Raw genomic sequence first — 18,368 nt, forward strand, 5'->3', positions numbered from 1 at the left:
GTTTAAGCATTTAATGGTCTCATGAATTTTCATAGATGAGATTCTATCAGTGGAATGGAGGCAGTCTGCCTGGAAGGCAGTCCCACAGGAAGGTCCCGCAGGAAGGGACCACGGCTAGTTAAGTATCTCTGGGTGAAAGAGTTAACCATTATTCCACTAGGAACGACAAGAACACCGTTTTCCACAGCAATTTAAACTGTTCTCACACCCTTGCCAGGACATGAACAAACTTTACTCACGTACAGAATTACAGAGCTAGTGCGGGTAAGGCAGGAGCCAGTGGGGCAGGTGTTCATATAGTCACTGTTGCTACTAACATCTAAAACCACCAGTCTGGATGTGAAGGACGTCTTCTATTGCTGCCGTTAAACCAAAGCGGAGGGTTGCGGTCAATACTACTTTCCAGAAAGAAACACCTGCTCCTGATACATTGGTATGGAAAACTGTGTATTGTTATTATTATTATCATTATTATTATTATTATTATTATTATTATTATTAATAATAAGTCTTTAAATATAATAATTATAATTATTATCACTACTATTAATATTATTACTTTTAACCTACAGCTGAGCTAAAAGAAAGCATTAACGCTCTACTTACCTTTTATACCTTTTTTAACCTATTGTTTGGTTGTATTGTGGGTTGGAAACGATAGTGAACAGTTAAAAAACATACCATGTTAATAAAAACTGGAAGCCAGAAAAGTTCAGCAGTGAATCAATAGCAAAATACAAGTACTGTTGCAACAATACATATATCAGTGTGAAAATATGTGGTTGTAGATGTTTGATATGTACCTTCTAAACTTGTAGGCGACAATGGCTGCCCAGCATACTCTAGTGCTGTTCCTCAGAGCTCTCACAGTAAGCTACTGTTTCATTTTAGATAATTATAATGAATCTTTGAAATTAAATCAAACATTGTTTGCTAACAACGGAAACAACTTAAGAGAGTTTGTTGTCTTCGACAGTTGTGGATGTTCCATGTCTTTATGCCCTGCTTGGGAGCTAACGTTAAAATAGGAATCCCAGAAAACTACGATGGAATCTTCCCGTGGTATCTTTCAAAGGTAACAACAGACCGAAATACCTGAATGACTTTTATGACTTAAGACTTATACAATTATCAGCCTTCTTAATTTTTTCCCATGAAGTAATATACTGTAACAATTTATGAAAGAATATGTTACAACTAATATGTTGATATTACCCACACTTTCATTAAACTATAAACAGAAATTAAGAAATACAAAGGTTAATAACAGTTTTATAGATTTTATACCATCATACAAAATAAAGGGTTGCACAGCATGTTTACGTCTTCTTTTCTGTAATATGTTATTTGTTATGATTGCCATAGCCATCCTTCAGCTATAATTGAAATGCGTTGTGAGAATATCTATTATAAGTTGACTGAGCCTGGCTCTGTGAGAGCCAATTTAGGTTTTAGGCCATTCTCTGCTAATTTCTGACCAGTCAGGGTATCTCATCAGTGAATGGTTGAGGAAATCCATCTTGGAACACTTACCAGGGGAGAAACAATAGGGCGGGAAGAAGCAGAAAGTGCGGGGAAGTTATTGTTGTTCATAATCATGATCTCTTCAGCCCATCTCTGTCTCTCTATTTATGCTAGAAAATCTTACCTATAACGCCTTCAATTGCTTTATTCTTATTATATAATGGTTATGACAAATAGTGAGATATGCAATAGTGAATGCAATAGAATATCACATACATTTGGATGTTCAGCTGGTAAAGGGTGTTAAGGGAGTCAGCTGGTTTTCCAGAGTGGTCAGGTGGTTCACCAGTGTGGGTTCACCAGAGTGGTCAGGTGGTTCACCAGAGTGGTCAAATAGTTCACCAGAGTGATCAGATGAGTCACTAGAGTGGTCAGATGCTTCACCAGAGTGGTCAGGTTATTCCCCAGAGTGGTCAGTTGGTTCAGTAGGGTGGTCAGGTTGTTCACCAAGATGGTCAGGTGATTCACCAGTATTGTGTCTCCAGATCCCCAGCCTCACCACCAACTACAGTGAGCTGTTGATCCGGGGGGACGACGAGGGAATATTCGGGGTAGACGCAGCCTTTCTATATGCTCTGAAACCCCTGGACCGAGAGAAGCAGCCCTCTTACTCTCTACAAGTGAGGATACCTGTTCTCACTATTCTCTGCAGTCATTGATGAAAAAAATTACTATTCTATTGAACCAATGAAAGATCGCGAGAAAACTTGTGCATGTAAATTGTGTGGCTGCATGTGTGCATGTGTGTGAATGTATGTTAGTTTAAATTGTGTGTGTATGTGTTTGTGTATGTGTGTGTGTGTCAGTGCGTTGTGTGTGTGTACTTTTTTATTTTTAGTTATTCAACACTTTTTTCCCATTTGTTCATATTTACTGTATACTGCGTACTGTGTGTGCATGCTTGCATGTTTGTGTGTGCTTACATGTCTGCCGCTGTGTGTGTGTGTAGATGTTGTACCGCGCGGCGGGCCAGCGGCAGAGCTTCACGGTAGAGGTGTGTGTCATCGACAAGAACGACAACGTCCCCACCTTCAGCGCGGTCAGCATGCGGGGCAGCGTGCAGCTCGGCCTGCTCAAAGGTACCTATGACCTCATCGTGTGACGCCATTGTGTGATGCCATTCTGGGTTGAACTGCTGAGCAGATGACTGTGCATCTATATAGTTGCATTGCTGTGTAGCTTATAGTGTAGTTGTGTCGATGTGTGTAGATGTGTGTAGATGTGTGTATCTGTGCGGCTGGTTGTGCAGTTGTGTTTCTGGTTATGTAGCTGTGTTTCTCTGGAGCAGGTTTAAGGCTAAAGTAGATGATTGTGTAGTTGTGTGTCTGTGTAGTTGTGTATATATGTGTATGGTGGGGTAGTTGTATTTTTTTGTAGTTGTGTATCTGTGTGTCTGGTTGTGAAGTTACCTACTTGTGTATCTGTGTTTCTGGGTGTGTAGTTGTATATCGGTTTAGCTGTGTAGTTGCTGAGTTGTGTGTCTGTGTATCTGGATGCGTAGTTGTGTATATCTGTAGTAGTTCTGTTTCTGTAGAGTTGTTTATCTGCACCTAAGTAGTTGTGTGTCTATGTATCTGATTGAGTAGTTGTTTATCTGTGTAGTTGTGTATCTGCATAGCTGGGTGTCTGTGTGTCTGGTTGTGTAGTTATGTATCTCTGTAGATATGTGTCTGTATAGTTGTGAATCTGTATAGTTCTGTTTCTGTGTGTCTGGTTGTGTACTTGGGTAGTTGTGTGTCTGGTTGAATAGTTGTGTATTTGTGTAGTTGTGTATCTGCATAGCTGTATGTCTGACTGTGTAGTTGTGTATCTATGTGTCTGGTGGTGTATGTGTGTCAGGTTGTGTATTTGGGTAGTTGTGTGTCTGGTTGAATAGTTGTGTATTTGTGTAGTTGTGTATCTGCATAGCTGTATGTCTGACTGTGTAGTTGTGTATCTATGTGTCTGGTGGTGTATCTGTGTAGTTGTGTATCTTTGAGTCTAGTTGTGTATCTGAGTAGCTCTGTGTTTGTGTGTCTGGTTGTGAAGATGCAATCTGTGTAGTTGTGTATATGCATAGCTGTGTGTATGTGTGTAGTTGTGTATCTGTGTGTCTGGTTGTGTATGTGTGTAGTTGTGTATCTGTGTGTCTGGTTGTGTATGTGTGTAGTTGTGTATCTGTGTGCCAGGTTGCCTGTTCGTAATTCAGCATCCTGTGTGTCTCATGGTCATACTTGAGTAGTTTGAGTGTTTGTGAAGAAGGACGGGGAGCAAGGACGGATTAACATGACCACGGCCCTGGACACAAACCAGCTATGGACCCCTACCAACACGCAAACACACGCACTAGCACACCGAATTTGGTTGCATATTATAACTCATGCAATCCACAATAAAAAATGTTGAGATGGACGGTATTTGTTGTACCAGGGCAGTATCTTTAGTGTCTTTTTCTTTCTTTCGTTTACGCTTTGCCGACTCGCTTAGCACACGTTTCTCCATTTTCACTGTGAAATTGACCGTTGACCAAGCACTACGACATTGATGTCACATCACGTTACATTTTTTTTTTAAATGTGATATTTTGCAAATCAAAAACATTCAAATCCTTTCATGACCAAAGTCTTGGCCATTTGAATTTTTTTAATAAAAAAAAAAAATATATATATATATATATCTCAAGGGCCCCCCCATTGGCCAGTGCCCTGGACATGTACCCACTTTGCCCATGCGGTAATCCGTCATTGACGAGGAGGGATAAGAGAGATGCAGCAGATCTTGTTATACGATCGTAAAACACACCACTGTGGGTGTGTGGGTGTTTGTGTGTGTGTGTGTGTGTGTCAGGTATCCCCTTCATGCGTGTGGAGGCGTCTGACCGTGATGATAGGAACACTGCCCACGCTGAGCTGAGGTTCCTCCTGATGGACCAGACGCCCCGCATCCCCGCAGCACACATGTTCTCCATAGACAGCATCCACGGAGAGGTTTCCCTTACAGAGGACGGTTAGTCCTACTGCTACTAATATAAGCATCCAAGCTCCAAGTACTACTAGAACCCTTTGTACTAGTGTTACCACTACTTCTATCAGCTATCTGCATCTCCTCGATCTGAAGAAGTGATGTTTGGTCTCTCAAGCAGGAAGTGTTGGCTCTGTGAACCAGGAAGGGCTATGTGTTTACAGGGGCGTCCACGCTCGACCCAGAAATGTGTGGGCGCTACAAGCTGCTGGTGATGGTGAAGGACATGGCTGGCAAGGCAAACGCCTTCTTCTCCACCGGCACCGTCACCGTGGAGGTCACCGGCAATACCTGGGCTTCGCCCGACCCCGTCCGCCTGCAAGAGAACCTGCCTGGGCCCTACCCTATCCCCATCTCTCAGGTGATATCAGCATGAAGTCACCATCGGCACGACATCAGCATGGTGTGGCCATCACAATGACAGGGGCATTACATCACCTTGACATCATCATCATGACATAATTGGGACAGTCAGGACATAGTTATGACAAAATCGTGACATAATCACATAATAAGTCACCATCTGCGCAACACCTCGTTCAGAGGATATCGTTATTGAAACATTGTTATATAATTATGTTATCCCTATGCTATGCCAGATCAAAACTTTGATATTCCATACTGTGTACTCTGTACCGTTAGTAGTGCTCCTCTGTACCATTGGTATTACTTTGTAGAGGTGCTGACTTTACTGAGAACTCAACTTTACCAACACTGATTGTCTTTCCATGACCCAACAAATAGTCGAGTATCATACATTATTAATGCTGATGGTGAGATGTCTCCTCACAGATGACTTCTCAGAGGTCACTTTGACCACCATCACACCTCCTCCACCTCCTCCTCCTCAGCCTTCCCCCCCATCTCTCCCTCACTTCTTCCTCCTCCTCCACCCTCCCTTCCTACTCCTCCTCATGCTCCCTCTCCTCATAATCCTCCCTCCCCTCCTCTTCCTTCCTCCCTCCGTACTCCCTCCCTTCCTCCCTCCTCCTCCTCCTCCTCCACCTCCACTCACCACATGCAACGATATGCAGATGTCATCAGTCTAGTCGTCGGTTCGGAAACAGGGTCCGGGTTCAGGAAATAAACACTGTGTCATGTTTAAGCCTTCCTGTGCTGAGCACAGCTGATTTCACACATTAGTCCCATGTCTGTGTTTTAGATAAGCCACGTTTCCTGACATTATTGCCAATGACTTCTACTTGACTTCTTCTTTCGGGTTGGTTTTAAAGGGGACATATTGTGAAAACAACACTTTTCCTGGGATTTGGGGTGTTGTTTTGGGTCTCTGGTGCTCCCACACGCATAAAAGCTTTGAAAAAAGTCTGTACATGATTTTTTGAGTGAGATATGCATTTCTGAAAGTACCCCGCCTACAGTTACCAAACGAGCGATTCAGTTTCGGTGCTCCCTCCTACGTAGGAAGGGGGCACAGTTGAATATTACCTCCCACTCTCCCACTCCCCTCCAATCAGAGCATAGCTAAGTTTTGTGGACCAGCGGACGAGCAGCTCCGGCGGGGGGAACTCGGCGGCAGCTCAGCTCCGGGAGAACAATCCCTTTCTCTGCCGGACTACCGCCGAGCTCCCCCCGCCGGAGCTGCCAGACTGCCGCGGAAGCTTCGGCGGCAGTCCGGAGGAGGAGACATGGAGGAGAAAGGGATTGTACTCCCGGAGCTGAGCTGCCAGACTGCCGCCGAGCTATCCATGCCGGACATTTCAGCTCCTGGAGGAAACCCGCAAGAGCTGCCGGACTGCCGCCGAAGCTTCGGCGGCGGCCAGGCGGCTTCGACGGCGGCCGGACGCCTTCATCCAGCAGCTCCGGCGGTGCCGCCAAAGCATAGGCGGCAGTCCGGCAGCTCCGGCGCGGGGAGCTCGGCGGCAGTCCGGCAGCTCAGCTCCCGGAGTACTATCCCTTTCTCCTCCATGTCGCGGTTCATGGACTTCAGAGAGTCAAGGCCAAAGTTCCTTTCCCCAAATTCTTCTCAACCATGGCCGAGATTCGGCAAAAATCCCTTCTCCTCTATGCTGTGGTTCAGTCTATCAGCTCATTGGTCAATGGGTAGCAGCTTATTTGCATTAAAGCTACAGACACCAGAAACGCATTCTGAAGGGACTGAAACAGAGGGGAATAGCGGTAGGCAAGATTTCCAGCAAACAGCTTCAAAAGCATGTTTTCTGGAACTCAAATACTATGTTTACTTGTTGGGAAAACACCATAATATGTCCCCTTTAAACTTTGTGTTTTTTTCTTCTCTCTGTCTGTCTATTCTTCTGTCTGTATGCATGTATGTCTATCTGTTATCTAATTATCTATCTATCTATGCATTATCTATCCATTCATCCATCCACATTATCAACATCTATATCTATATCTATATCTATATATAAATATGTGCAGTGTGTTAGTGTGTGTGTCTGTGTGTGTGTGTGTGTTTGTGTGTGTGTGTGTGTGTCTGTGTGTGTGTTTGTGTGTGTGTGGTGTCTATACTTTGGGTAGAATCAGATGTTGGTTTTAAGCTGACATCATGTCACTATACACTGCATGATCTAAAAACAGACTGTCCTCTGAGATCAGACGTTCTCTGGTAACACAAGGAATTGTACAATTGATCACTAGCTGGCAGTGGTACATGTATCTATCTATAGAAATACACTGTTAATATAGACCGCAAGTTTATTGACCAGAAGCTGGCTAAGGTCTACATATATATATCCTTGATGTATCTATATCTAAGTCTATACAGTATATATTGTATACAGCTCGGTTAAAGATGTGAGATGGTTGCTAACATCTTGCTGTGAAAGATTTTCTATGGCAATCTGTTGCCATAGAAAAGTTAATAAAACAAATCTCAATGTAAGAAATTTTCTATCGATCCAGTACCATATAAAAATAGAAACTGATTATAATGCAGAAATATACATTGTCAGTGGAACACAATAAACACAATAAAGTTTGTTTCTATACAATCTACAGTAGAAAGAAACACAGTATAAACATAGTATAGGTTGAACACATTGATTGAAATAAATCAATGAGGAAATGAGATGATAAAAGGACCAATAAATGTTAATTGTCCCTCCATTAGGTCACTTAAATTCCACCACAAGCTCCTCTTCTCCATCTCCTCTCCCCCTCCACCTCCTCTCTCCACCTCTCCCACACGCCCCCTCAGTCTTTTATCTGTTCTGTAATAACAGCACCATCCACCCACTCTAAATATGTACTCACAGTTGTAGGAGTGACGACTTTTCATCTCATTATTCAGAAGCCCATCACGATGCTTCCAGGAAAAATAACAGGCAAATATTCTCTTCTTAGGCATACATTTGTCATGAATGAACAATGTCTGCAATTCCTGGATTTTTTTACATATGAACATGAAATATGGCACATAAAACACAGCATTTAGTTGATGCAAATCCGGTTGTGTTTTATCTTTATTATACCATAATATACTCTTCAAAACTGTGCTACATCTTACTTCTGGTATCATGCAAGCAGTCTGTCAGCCAGAAACTACACATTACTACACTGAACCTGATACTGCATGATACAATGCAATGTAGTACTGCACAATAGTACACCATTCTACACGGTACTACACACAGAATACTATGTGGTACTGTGGTACAAGGCTGATAGACTAGTATGACAGTATGCTATTTGTTACTTTACTACCAGGCTGACAAACTAGTAATACACTATTCTAAGTGGTACTGTAGTACTAGGCTGACAGACTAGTACTTCACCATGCTATGTGGTACTTTAGTACCAGGATGATTGCTCACCTTGGCTGGGAGGGAAGCCTGGTTTCTCCCACGCAGCGTGACAAGACCCACCGCTCACATGTTCACTCACTCACTCACACCATCAGTCACTCACTCACTCACACCATCAGTCACTCACTCACTCACACCATCAGTCACTCACTCACTCACACCATCAGTCACTCACTCACTCACACCATCAGTCAGTCACTCACTCACTCACACCATCAGTCACTCACTCACTCACACCATCAGTCACTCACTCACTCACTCACTCACTCACACCATCAGTCACTCACTCACTCACACCATCAGTCACTCAGTCACTCACTCACTCACACCCTCAGTCACTCACTCACTCACTCACACCCTCAGTCAGTCACTCACTCACACCATCAGTCACTCACTCACTCACACCCTCAGTCAGTCACTCACTCACTCACACCATCAGTCACTCACTCACTCACACCATCAGTCAGTCAGTCAGTCACTCACACCATCAGTCACTCACTCACTCACTCACTCACACCATCAGTCACTCACTCACTCACACCATCAGTCAGTCACTCACTCACTCACACCATCAGTCACTCACTCACTCACACCATCAGTCACTCACTCACTCACACCCTCAGTCACTCACTCACTCACACCATCAGTCACTCACTCACTCACACCCTCAGTCAGTCAGTCACTCACACCATCAGTCACTCACTCACTCACACCCTCAGTCAGTCACTCACTCACTCACACCATCAGTCACTCACTCACTCACACCATCAGTCAGTCAGTCACTCACTCACACCATCAGTCACTCACTCACTCACACCATCAGTCAGTCACTCACTCACTCACACCATCAGTCACTCACTCACTCACACCATCAGTCACTCACTCACTCACACCATCAGTCACTCACTCACTCACTCACACCATCACTCACTCACTCACTCACACCATCAGTCACTCACTCACTCACACCATCAGTCACTCACTCACTCACACCATCAGTCACTCACTCACTCACACCCTCAGTCACTCACTCACTCACACCATCAGTCACTCACTCACTCACTCACACCATCAGTCACTCACTCACTCACACCATCAGTCACTCACTCACTCACTCACACCATCAGTCACTCACTCACTCACACCATCTGTCACTCACTCACTCACACCCTAAGTCACTCACTCACTCACACCATCAGTCACTCACTCACTCACACCCTCAGTCACTCACTCAGTCAATCCCTCTAAGGCTTCCACCCTCTCTCTCTCTCTCTCTCTCTCTCTCTCTCAGGGTATGGGCCCTGGTCTAATCACATTCTACAAACAATGTCTCTTTGACATCATGGTAGTAGACAAGATCATTTTGTTTACAATTGTATTGAGTTATGAATAATGATATCTTGCCTGGTCCTTGTTGATGGATCTTTGGTTGACTAGTTAGACTGGGATTACCGGTTGGTTTGTTTAGTTCATGGGCTGTAACAACTGTAACCATGGAAACAGTCAGCAATACAAGCACATCATTCTCTTTAGAGTACATGGAACGTTCTTAAACTTTCCATATAATATTTCCATATAGTCTAAGGTAAACTTATCTGAGGGTATTTTACGTAGTTTAGTTCTATATTGGCATACACGTCCACATAAGTGTGTGTTTTTGAGACTGTGCATTGGTGTGGATTAATATTTGTGTGTTTGTTCCATCTCTTGTCATGACACACAGACTTTTGAAACAGTGGAAGACACTTTTGAACAATATTTGGCTATATTTTGGGTCTTTAAACCATGCGTAACTTTTACATTATCATGGAAAAGAAAATAAATATTGCAAGATATATTCATGACTAATGTATAACATGATCATTATTTTCTATGATGAATGTGGAGATGTTAGACTTCTGGAAAAGCTAAATATATGAATAATAGAAGAAATGCTTGTAAGGGGAACCATCCCACTGGGCTAGTTTCTAGCATTACAGAATATTGCCAAATGCCATCTGCAGCATCAAATTGATGTGACATATGTGTTAACCATTCAAATAAGCCAAATTCCATGCTATACTGTTTCAATAGTGTTTTATTTAATACCAAATTAGTTTGCTGATATTTGTGTCACACTGTATCTAAAATGTATTTTGCTACACAAATGCCCACTTGTGTAAACACTAAATATATTGTTTGAACATAATTACCTTCAGGATGTTGTCGGACATAAAAAAGATCTCAAACTTTGAGAGTCTGGATGAAAGGTTCTGGTTTGGTCTGGTTTGGAGAGACACCTCTCCAAAACACAGGTTCTCCATTATTAGATCACATGCGTCCCCATTCAGTTAACCTGCAGGACAACTGGAGTCAGGCAGAATGGGTCCCTTTATTTATACACCCTTCAAAAACAAGGCCATTAGAATGACTTTACATTTAGTACATTTTAAAGAAATTTTAAGAGGTGATCGTTAAAACTTTTACGACTATCCTATTTTATTTTAACTTAAAAGTAATTTAAAAGAGAACCATAATGTATAAATATATGATTGTACAATGAAAAATATTATATTTCAAGTATATATTTGAAATAATAGCTGCAGAAAATGATAACCCCCCTGGTCTAAAAGTGTAACGCCATCAGGCAGACCTCAGATGTTATTTCCAGACTTGGGGTTCATGAAAACCAAAGGACGAATCCCTAAAAGCTAATTCCTCGCAGCAATATAAACAACACAGCAGCCAAGCTCAGACTGGGGCAGTAGAGTCTTTCTTTGAAAAACACTGGATTGCACAACAACCACAAAACACAGTCCAGGCAAAACAGATGACCTCACCACTTGTGTGGATGTCCAGCACAGAGCTATTTATAACGCCGCGACTGATCATTTATCAAACCTTCACACTCGTCTCTTAAAAGGCGTAGCGGTCAAGAAGCGCGACCAGAACACCAGGAAGGAGTCAGTTATGCAGCAGTGTGGCCGCACATGTGTGTCTATATGTGTGTACAGAAGCACGGCAATCTCCAAAACAAAGAGGAGGGGTGAGAGAGAGGGAGAGGGGTGGTGTAGTGGATTCACATGCCCTGGATATGTGTATGTGTGTGTGTGTGTGTGTGTGTGTGTGTGTGTGTGTGTGTGTGTGTGTGTGTGTGTGTGTGTGTGTGTGTGTGTGTGTGTGTTAGGGGGTTGCTGAAGCTGTTCTCTCCTTGTTGGGTTCTGTTTGATGGTTAACCAGGGCCTCGCTGTGTGCTTAGGGGGCTTTGGAGCGAAGTGGAAAATCCCCCCCCCATCCCAGGAGGGAGAGACAGAGAGAGACAGAGAGAGACAGAGAGAGGGAGGGAGAGGGAGAGAGTGGGAGAGAGTGGGAGAGAGAGAGACCCTCTGTTCCTCATCATTGTCAGTTCGTTCTGTCGGTTCTTTATCATGTAAACATGCAGTCGCCTGGCGCAGGGCTTATACATCATACATCTGCTCACCTCTTTCTGTTCTGTTTTCCTCTCTGCTCTCGCTACAGATGATACCACTTACACTGCTTGATTTTGTGATGGAAAGATACCTTGACTTAAGGTTGCTTATGTGTGTGTTCCTTATGTGTGTGCGTGTTAATGTGTGTGTTTGTTTTTTCGTAATTGTCTGTGTATTTCTATCTGTGTCTGAATGGGTTTTCTGGCTGCAAATGTGCGTGTGTGTGTGTGTGTGTGTGTGTGTGTGTGTGTGTGTGTGCGTGTGTGCATGTGTGCGTGTGTGCGTGTGTGCGTGTGTGTGTGTGTGTGTGTGTAGGTAAAGTGGAGTGGCAGCCAGGCAGAGTACAGTCTGGAGGGGGAGTTTCCAGAGATGCTGTTCACCATAAGCATGGATGGAGTAATCTACCTCAATGCCCCCCTGGACAGAGAGACCCAAGACCAGGTCTGTATCAGCGGCACACATGCACCCATAGCAACACCAAGAACCACACTCCACAGTCCAACCCGGGCAGTAACACCCACAAAGCTATCACCTATTCTAATCCCAAAATACCTTATATTAACACCTAAAACTAACCTCACACCTGCACCAACACTTACACTCAAACACCTAACACTAAGAACCACACTCTAACATCACAGTCTAACTCTAGCAGGCACATGCACCAATCACTAACTACTACCTCTATTCTAACCCTAACCTAACACCAAACACAACCACTGACCACTAACCGTTCCAACTAATCTAACACTTACTACGGCCCAAAGCCACAAGAAGTGGGAAGAAACTAGGGGTGCTGATGAAAAGTGCCCTGACATTCTTTTTCAGTATTAATTAATCATTGATCAATTGAATTTGATTGAATTATATTCTGACTTTAAAATGTGGATTCTGAATCACAGAATTCTGAGAGTAAAGTCAGAATTCTGAGATCAAAATCCGAATTCTGAGAATAAAGTCAGAATTCTGAGATTAAAGTTCTGACTTCTGAATTCTGATTTATTTTACATCCGATTTCTTCGGTCAGCGTGTGGCTGCTATCCTGTATATCGCAAATTGACTCTCACTGAACTTGGTTCCCTACAGGTAGCCTGTAGGGATAACCTGGTCCATATTTTATTATATTGAAGTAAATAAATTATGTTTTTCTTTAGGGCACAGGTCATCTGTAACCTGCTTAAATGGGAGTGAACCTTCAATACGCATCTTCATAGGTTTCATGGAGGTCTTTTTCCTTTTTTATGGTTTCTATTATTGTTTCTGACACTAAAAGATGTACGAGCTTCTACAAAAGGAGAAGGTGAATGTGGCATATAATCAAGTAACTCTTATTTGACAGTTGAGTTGAGATGGTTTCGGTAACAGACATTACTCTTGCTCAATATACCAATAATGATAATAATAATTACGGGAATCGCAGATTAGTCACTTGCAGGAAGGGAGTTGTTTTCAATGACTTGTGTACAAACCTTTATAAATAAGAAGTTGTTATGAATTCAAATAATTATTATTGGATCACAAATATCGCGAAATGTGAGAGCATGTGAGAAGCATATTACAGATATGCAAGCCCATTCAAACGTTTACAAATCATCAGCATGGGGTAATCTAAATATGTTTGGTGATTCTACAAATCTACAATTCTGATTCTACACTTACGGCAACTTATAAGGAGGTGTGTGTTTGGAACTGTTTCAGTTCCAGATCAGCATCGTAGTGGAGCGACCGGATGGCCGGGAGATAGCCAAGCCGGTGGAGCTGAGGGTGATGGTGGGAGACGCCAACGACAACAGACCCACCTTCCCCCAGGCCCAATACCACACTGTGGTCAAAGAGCTGGCACACAGAGGTCGGCTGCTCTTTCTGGTAGTTTGTTAGTGTGTGTGTGTGTGTGTGTGTGTGTGTGTGTGTGTGTGTGTGTGTGTGTGTTTGTGTGTGTGTATGTCTGTGTGGGTGTGGGTGTATGTGTAGATGTGTGTGTGTTTGGTGTGTGTATCAAACCGTATGTCTAGCTGTCAGTTTGATGGGGTTTCTAACTATCTGTCGTATGGTCTGTCTTGTCTGTCTCTCTGATGGTCTGTCTGCTTTTTCTGATGGTCTGTCTGTTTAATGGTACCTCCGCCTGTAAATTTGTTCTTGATTTGTCAGCCCTTCATCGATGTTGTAAAAAGATACCATAATACATTGTCAGCCTTAAGGACATTGTGATATATCATATTTAGTTGGAACTTGTGCTTAGCTAACAGTTCATTTGAGACCATTGGGTATTTCTCGCCTCTCCTTCCTGTTAAGATTCATAGAAATGAGGGGAAGGTGGGGTGTAGACACACATCATCTGGCCCTTATCCTCTATCATGAGAATAACATTTTTTAGAAGTGACTATGGAGCAGGGCCAGGGAGAGTAATAAAACGGCCAAGCAGGGGAAAGCTGATTGGACCTCATGCTATGGGTACTGGGTACGACAACAAGGCCCCAATAAAATGTCCAGTAGTGTAGCTCTGTGTCAATTAACAACCCAACACAGTTTTTTCCTCTGTTTGGTCATTCTTGGAAAAGAATGGCGACGGACAATCTTTTTGACTCAATGAAATCAGCAAGGGGAGATCAAAAGGACAGGAAAAAAACAATAGATAGATGATTCGTAGATGTCCCCCTCGTTCCCATGCTACCAATGCAACTAGAGGTTGAGCGCGTGCATTGAGCGCGCTCAACCTGTAGTTGTAATTAAACCCATAGCTATAATGTGGAAACCCCAGTCGATAATGAAACAAATTTCTGAGCGCATAATATATTAACATTTTGCCTTTAATGTTACCACGTATAACATTTTGGTTCACCTATTAAGTAATGAAGCAATCATAATAATTCACTCCTTACGTTATGAAGCAAGCATAATAATTTTCGAGATATCAGGAGATTCGACCCTGATGGTGTTTCACACTTGATGCTTTATAAGCGGACATCAATGTCGTTTAGACATCAGTAGAATCAATGGGGGGTTTAGGGGGGTGGGCTTGCAAGGGGCGGGATATGACGTAGGGTCTAAGTTCCAAGAGGCGGGATCAGTGCGGCCACTGTCATTGTAGTTTGTTTTGGTTTGACCACAGAATAAATGGAGCCAGAAAGGGCAGAACTCATCGCGATCATCTTAAATTTTGCTAAAATGATGCATCATATATTCCGTTGCATCCTCAAAATCCGAATCGATGAAAGATTGGAACATGAGTTAGAGACAAATAGAATAAAAGACCAGGAAGAAAGGAGTCGCAAACAACTGTGTTCCCGGAGATATAGAGCGTATTTTTCTGCCTAATTAAACATGTAACAAACACTGGGACGAATGTAATTGAATGTAATTGATTTCTGTGTTTAAGTGAGATAACATGGAGTGGAAGGATGGGTTCCTATAATGTTCAGCTAACTGTTAATAATAATAATAATAATTTAAAAACAAATCTATATACACGTGCAGCTGTGAACTCATGTATTGTAATTTATCATATGAATTGTAGTGTTAGGGTTAAGACCTATCTTTTAGTGTTCACCAAAAATGACTCTTAAAAGTAGTGCCAACATTTAAATATATCGCCTCAGGTGATATATTTAAATGTTGGTCTCGGAGGCTATTCCCCACCATTCACGGAGCCTGAGGCGAATAATTGTTTTAGTATATACTACACGTGACCACTTCAAAAATAAACTAGATAACACTCTTTGCCGGGATTTATTTGTTTTTATTAGCGTGACGAAGACGAACGTCACGCATGCTGAAAACATTATCCCGAGTTTGAGATCTCAATCATGGGATACTGCCCAATATCCCGAGATAGCGAACCAATCAAATTCCGCCATCTTAGGAGGTTTAAGTGTAGCATATACTAATCTATAGTATTAAGATGTACTGAGTGCTGAATGCAATGTGCAAAGTGGTACATGTTATGTGCTACAAGTAACTTGCTACATTATGTGTACAACATGCTACACCACAATGTTGGTTTGATCCATTTTCAGAGGGGTCCCTCATTTCATTTAATTTACACAGACCCCTTCTCTCCCCAACCCCACAGGCACTGAGATCCTGACCGTGCAGGCCGCAGACAATGATGACCCCAAGACTGACAACGTGCGGATCTTCTACCGGCTGGTGGTCCAGATCCCAGAGACCCCCCGCGCTCTGTTCAGGGTGGACCGGGACTCCGGCGTCATCTCGGTGCAGGCAGACAGCATGGAGGGCACCGCCCCCCAGTACACCCTCACCATCACCGCAGAGGACGCTAAAGGTGACCTGTTCACCTCTTGGTTCGGTCTGGATGTGCGCCGATCAGGACCATGTCACTCACTCACAAAATAAAAAGAGAAGAGATGAGTTGAGGTATCGCAAATTGTTTTGTAACATCTAAATCATGAACGAAAAAAGTTTGGATATAGCAAAGATAGTAGACTTAGACTTCCTACAATGCTGTTGATTTTGTGAGCTGAAGTCAATATATGGCACACATTTTGAACCTGTGAAGATACTATAAGATGATTCTGGTATTGGTGCTTTGATGGTCAAATAGATGTTTCCAAGGCAATTATTACTCATGTCTTTAACGGTAACAGGACTGCTAGCAGCTGGGTACAGGCAGTGCTGTCAGCAGGGCTTGAAGATGACATGAGGTTTCAGGCTGTGTGTAGGGAGAGGGTCTCTAGCTGATTATGTCATTGCTAGGTCTGAACAGCTCCTGCACAGTGGTCGTGACGGTCCAGGATGAGAACAACAATGCCCCGGTCTTCTCACAACACGAGGTGCACCAAAGAACACACACACACACACACACACACACACACACACACACACACACACACACACACACACACACACACACACACACACACACACACACACACACAATAACATACTCACAAACAAACACTTAAACACAGAAATACACTTAGACACAGACAGACAAACACACCTATAAATATATCTAAACACACAAAGCAATGCAGTCCATCATACAGGTCATTGATGTCTCTCTCCCTGTCAAGAGACTAAAGTTGTCCTCTGATCTTCCACCCAGAAAGATAGAAGGATATGTGTGTGTGTGTGTGTGTGTGTGTGTGTGTGTGTGTGTGTGTGTGTGTGTATAACTTATTTTCTATTCTCTGTATTCTCTGAGTTTAATCTGATAAAGGCCTCTATCAAGGTCTAGTTCATTTATTTATAGACAACCGCTCCGATACGCACACACACGGAAACAAAGCCGTGCACATGAACACACACACACACACACACACACACACACACACACACACATGCTCATGGACAAGCAAATGTGTGTGTGTGTGTTTTGATCAACCAAAGGTCGTGCTGTTTTATAGTCGTGAGCGGGAATTATTTTTTAGTCGTGATATTATTCTGAAGTGTACGAAGGCCAGGTAACAATAGAGACTGCTTCTGAAGTTCACATCCCATTCATCGATCCATGTTCTCCACCACTCTTTTCTTCATAAAAAATCTGGATTCACTCTATGTCTGTGTGAATGAGATCCAACCCATTCACATTTCACGCATCAAATGATCAGTTCATGTATTATGACATACAGAGAAGGAGGAATATACAGATTAACAGATGATAATATTAATAGTAATGCTAATTGTAATACATTCATCTTGTATAGTGCTCAAAATCACTTCACAGAAAACACAAATGGAAAAGTAAAATAAAAGGGACCAGTAGGAATAAAAATAAAAAGTTAAATAACAGAAATTTGGAAAGGGTTATACTATTTTATCTTTAAGTCATTAGCCATTGTTATATTACCGAAGTTGAACGAAGAATCGTATTTAAGTGATATGATTAAATAACAAACATGCTCATTTTGTTCAGCATCAACTGACTGTCACACACAAACACACAAAGCGGACACCAAGAAACTATCAGCGCACACGCACATAAACACCTCCATGCAAGCACATTCACACTGATCAAACAGACACACAACATTTACACAAAAATAGATATTCAAAAGAATTAGCGCACACACACACACACACACACAAATAAATCCAAACTCTCAAACACATCTACACACACACAAACCCCCACCACCCTTTTCCCAAGGTGGAAAAAGCTGTTGGGGGGGTCAGGCGGGGCAGCCCTGGATTTTCCATGGTGCTCTATGGGGGGGGTGGTGTGCTGACGGAGTGATGACAGACCCCAGCCAGGGGCCCTGGGACTGGGCCGGCCACATGAGAGAAGGTCCCCTGGCTGGAGGAGAGGGGCCGTGAGTGGGTGATTAAAGGCCCAGGCCAATAGCACCGATAGGCCCCAGAGGTGTGTGAGGAAAGGTCAGCTGATAGGGACAGGTGCCGAGGAGCGCTGCCTGGAGGGGAGCTTCACAATGGATAGTATTTGTATAGATAATGTTATTAGTTCTTTATGTATAATACACTCCCATCTCATTAGCTAGTCAGGTTATGGATACAGTATATATATACATATAAATATATATATTCAAACTTGTGAGATACAAGCATTTGAATTTCCATGAGTGCGATTAAGTAAGTAAATCTAAAGCACATACATGAACTTTTAGAGAATTAGTGACAGATATGCACTGTT

The 18,368-nt window shown here is 42.8% G+C and overlaps 1 protein-coding gene across 1 annotated transcript in view; it reads left to right on the top strand.

Moving 5' to 3' along the window:
• cdh16 (cadherin 16, KSP-cadherin) overlaps positions 1–18,368 on the top strand; it is a 37,110-nt gene continuing 18,742 nt past the window's right edge. The window contains exons 1-11 of the mRNA XM_079736571.1: positions 1–433; positions 819–869; positions 977–1,075; positions 2,010–2,144; positions 2,474–2,603; positions 4,351–4,509; positions 4,689–4,885; positions 12,074–12,199; positions 13,457–13,607; positions 15,828–16,040; positions 16,472–16,548. Coding sequence (XP_079592697.1) covers positions 825–869; positions 977–1,075; positions 2,010–2,144; positions 2,474–2,603; positions 4,351–4,509; positions 4,689–4,885; positions 12,074–12,199; positions 13,457–13,607; positions 15,828–16,040; positions 16,472–16,548 — 1,332 coding nt within the window. The 5' untranslated portion in view covers positions 1–433; positions 819–824. The remainder of the gene's footprint in view (positions 434–818; positions 870–976; positions 1,076–2,009; positions 2,145–2,473; positions 2,604–4,350; positions 4,510–4,688; positions 4,886–12,073; positions 12,200–13,456; positions 13,608–15,827; positions 16,041–16,471; positions 16,549–18,368) is intronic.

This window comes from Pollachius pollachius, assembly GCF_949987615.1.
Source record: "Pollachius pollachius genome assembly, chromosome: 5".
Classification (NCBI taxonomy): domain Eukaryota; kingdom Metazoa; phylum Chordata; class Actinopteri; order Gadiformes; family Gadidae; genus Pollachius; species Pollachius pollachius.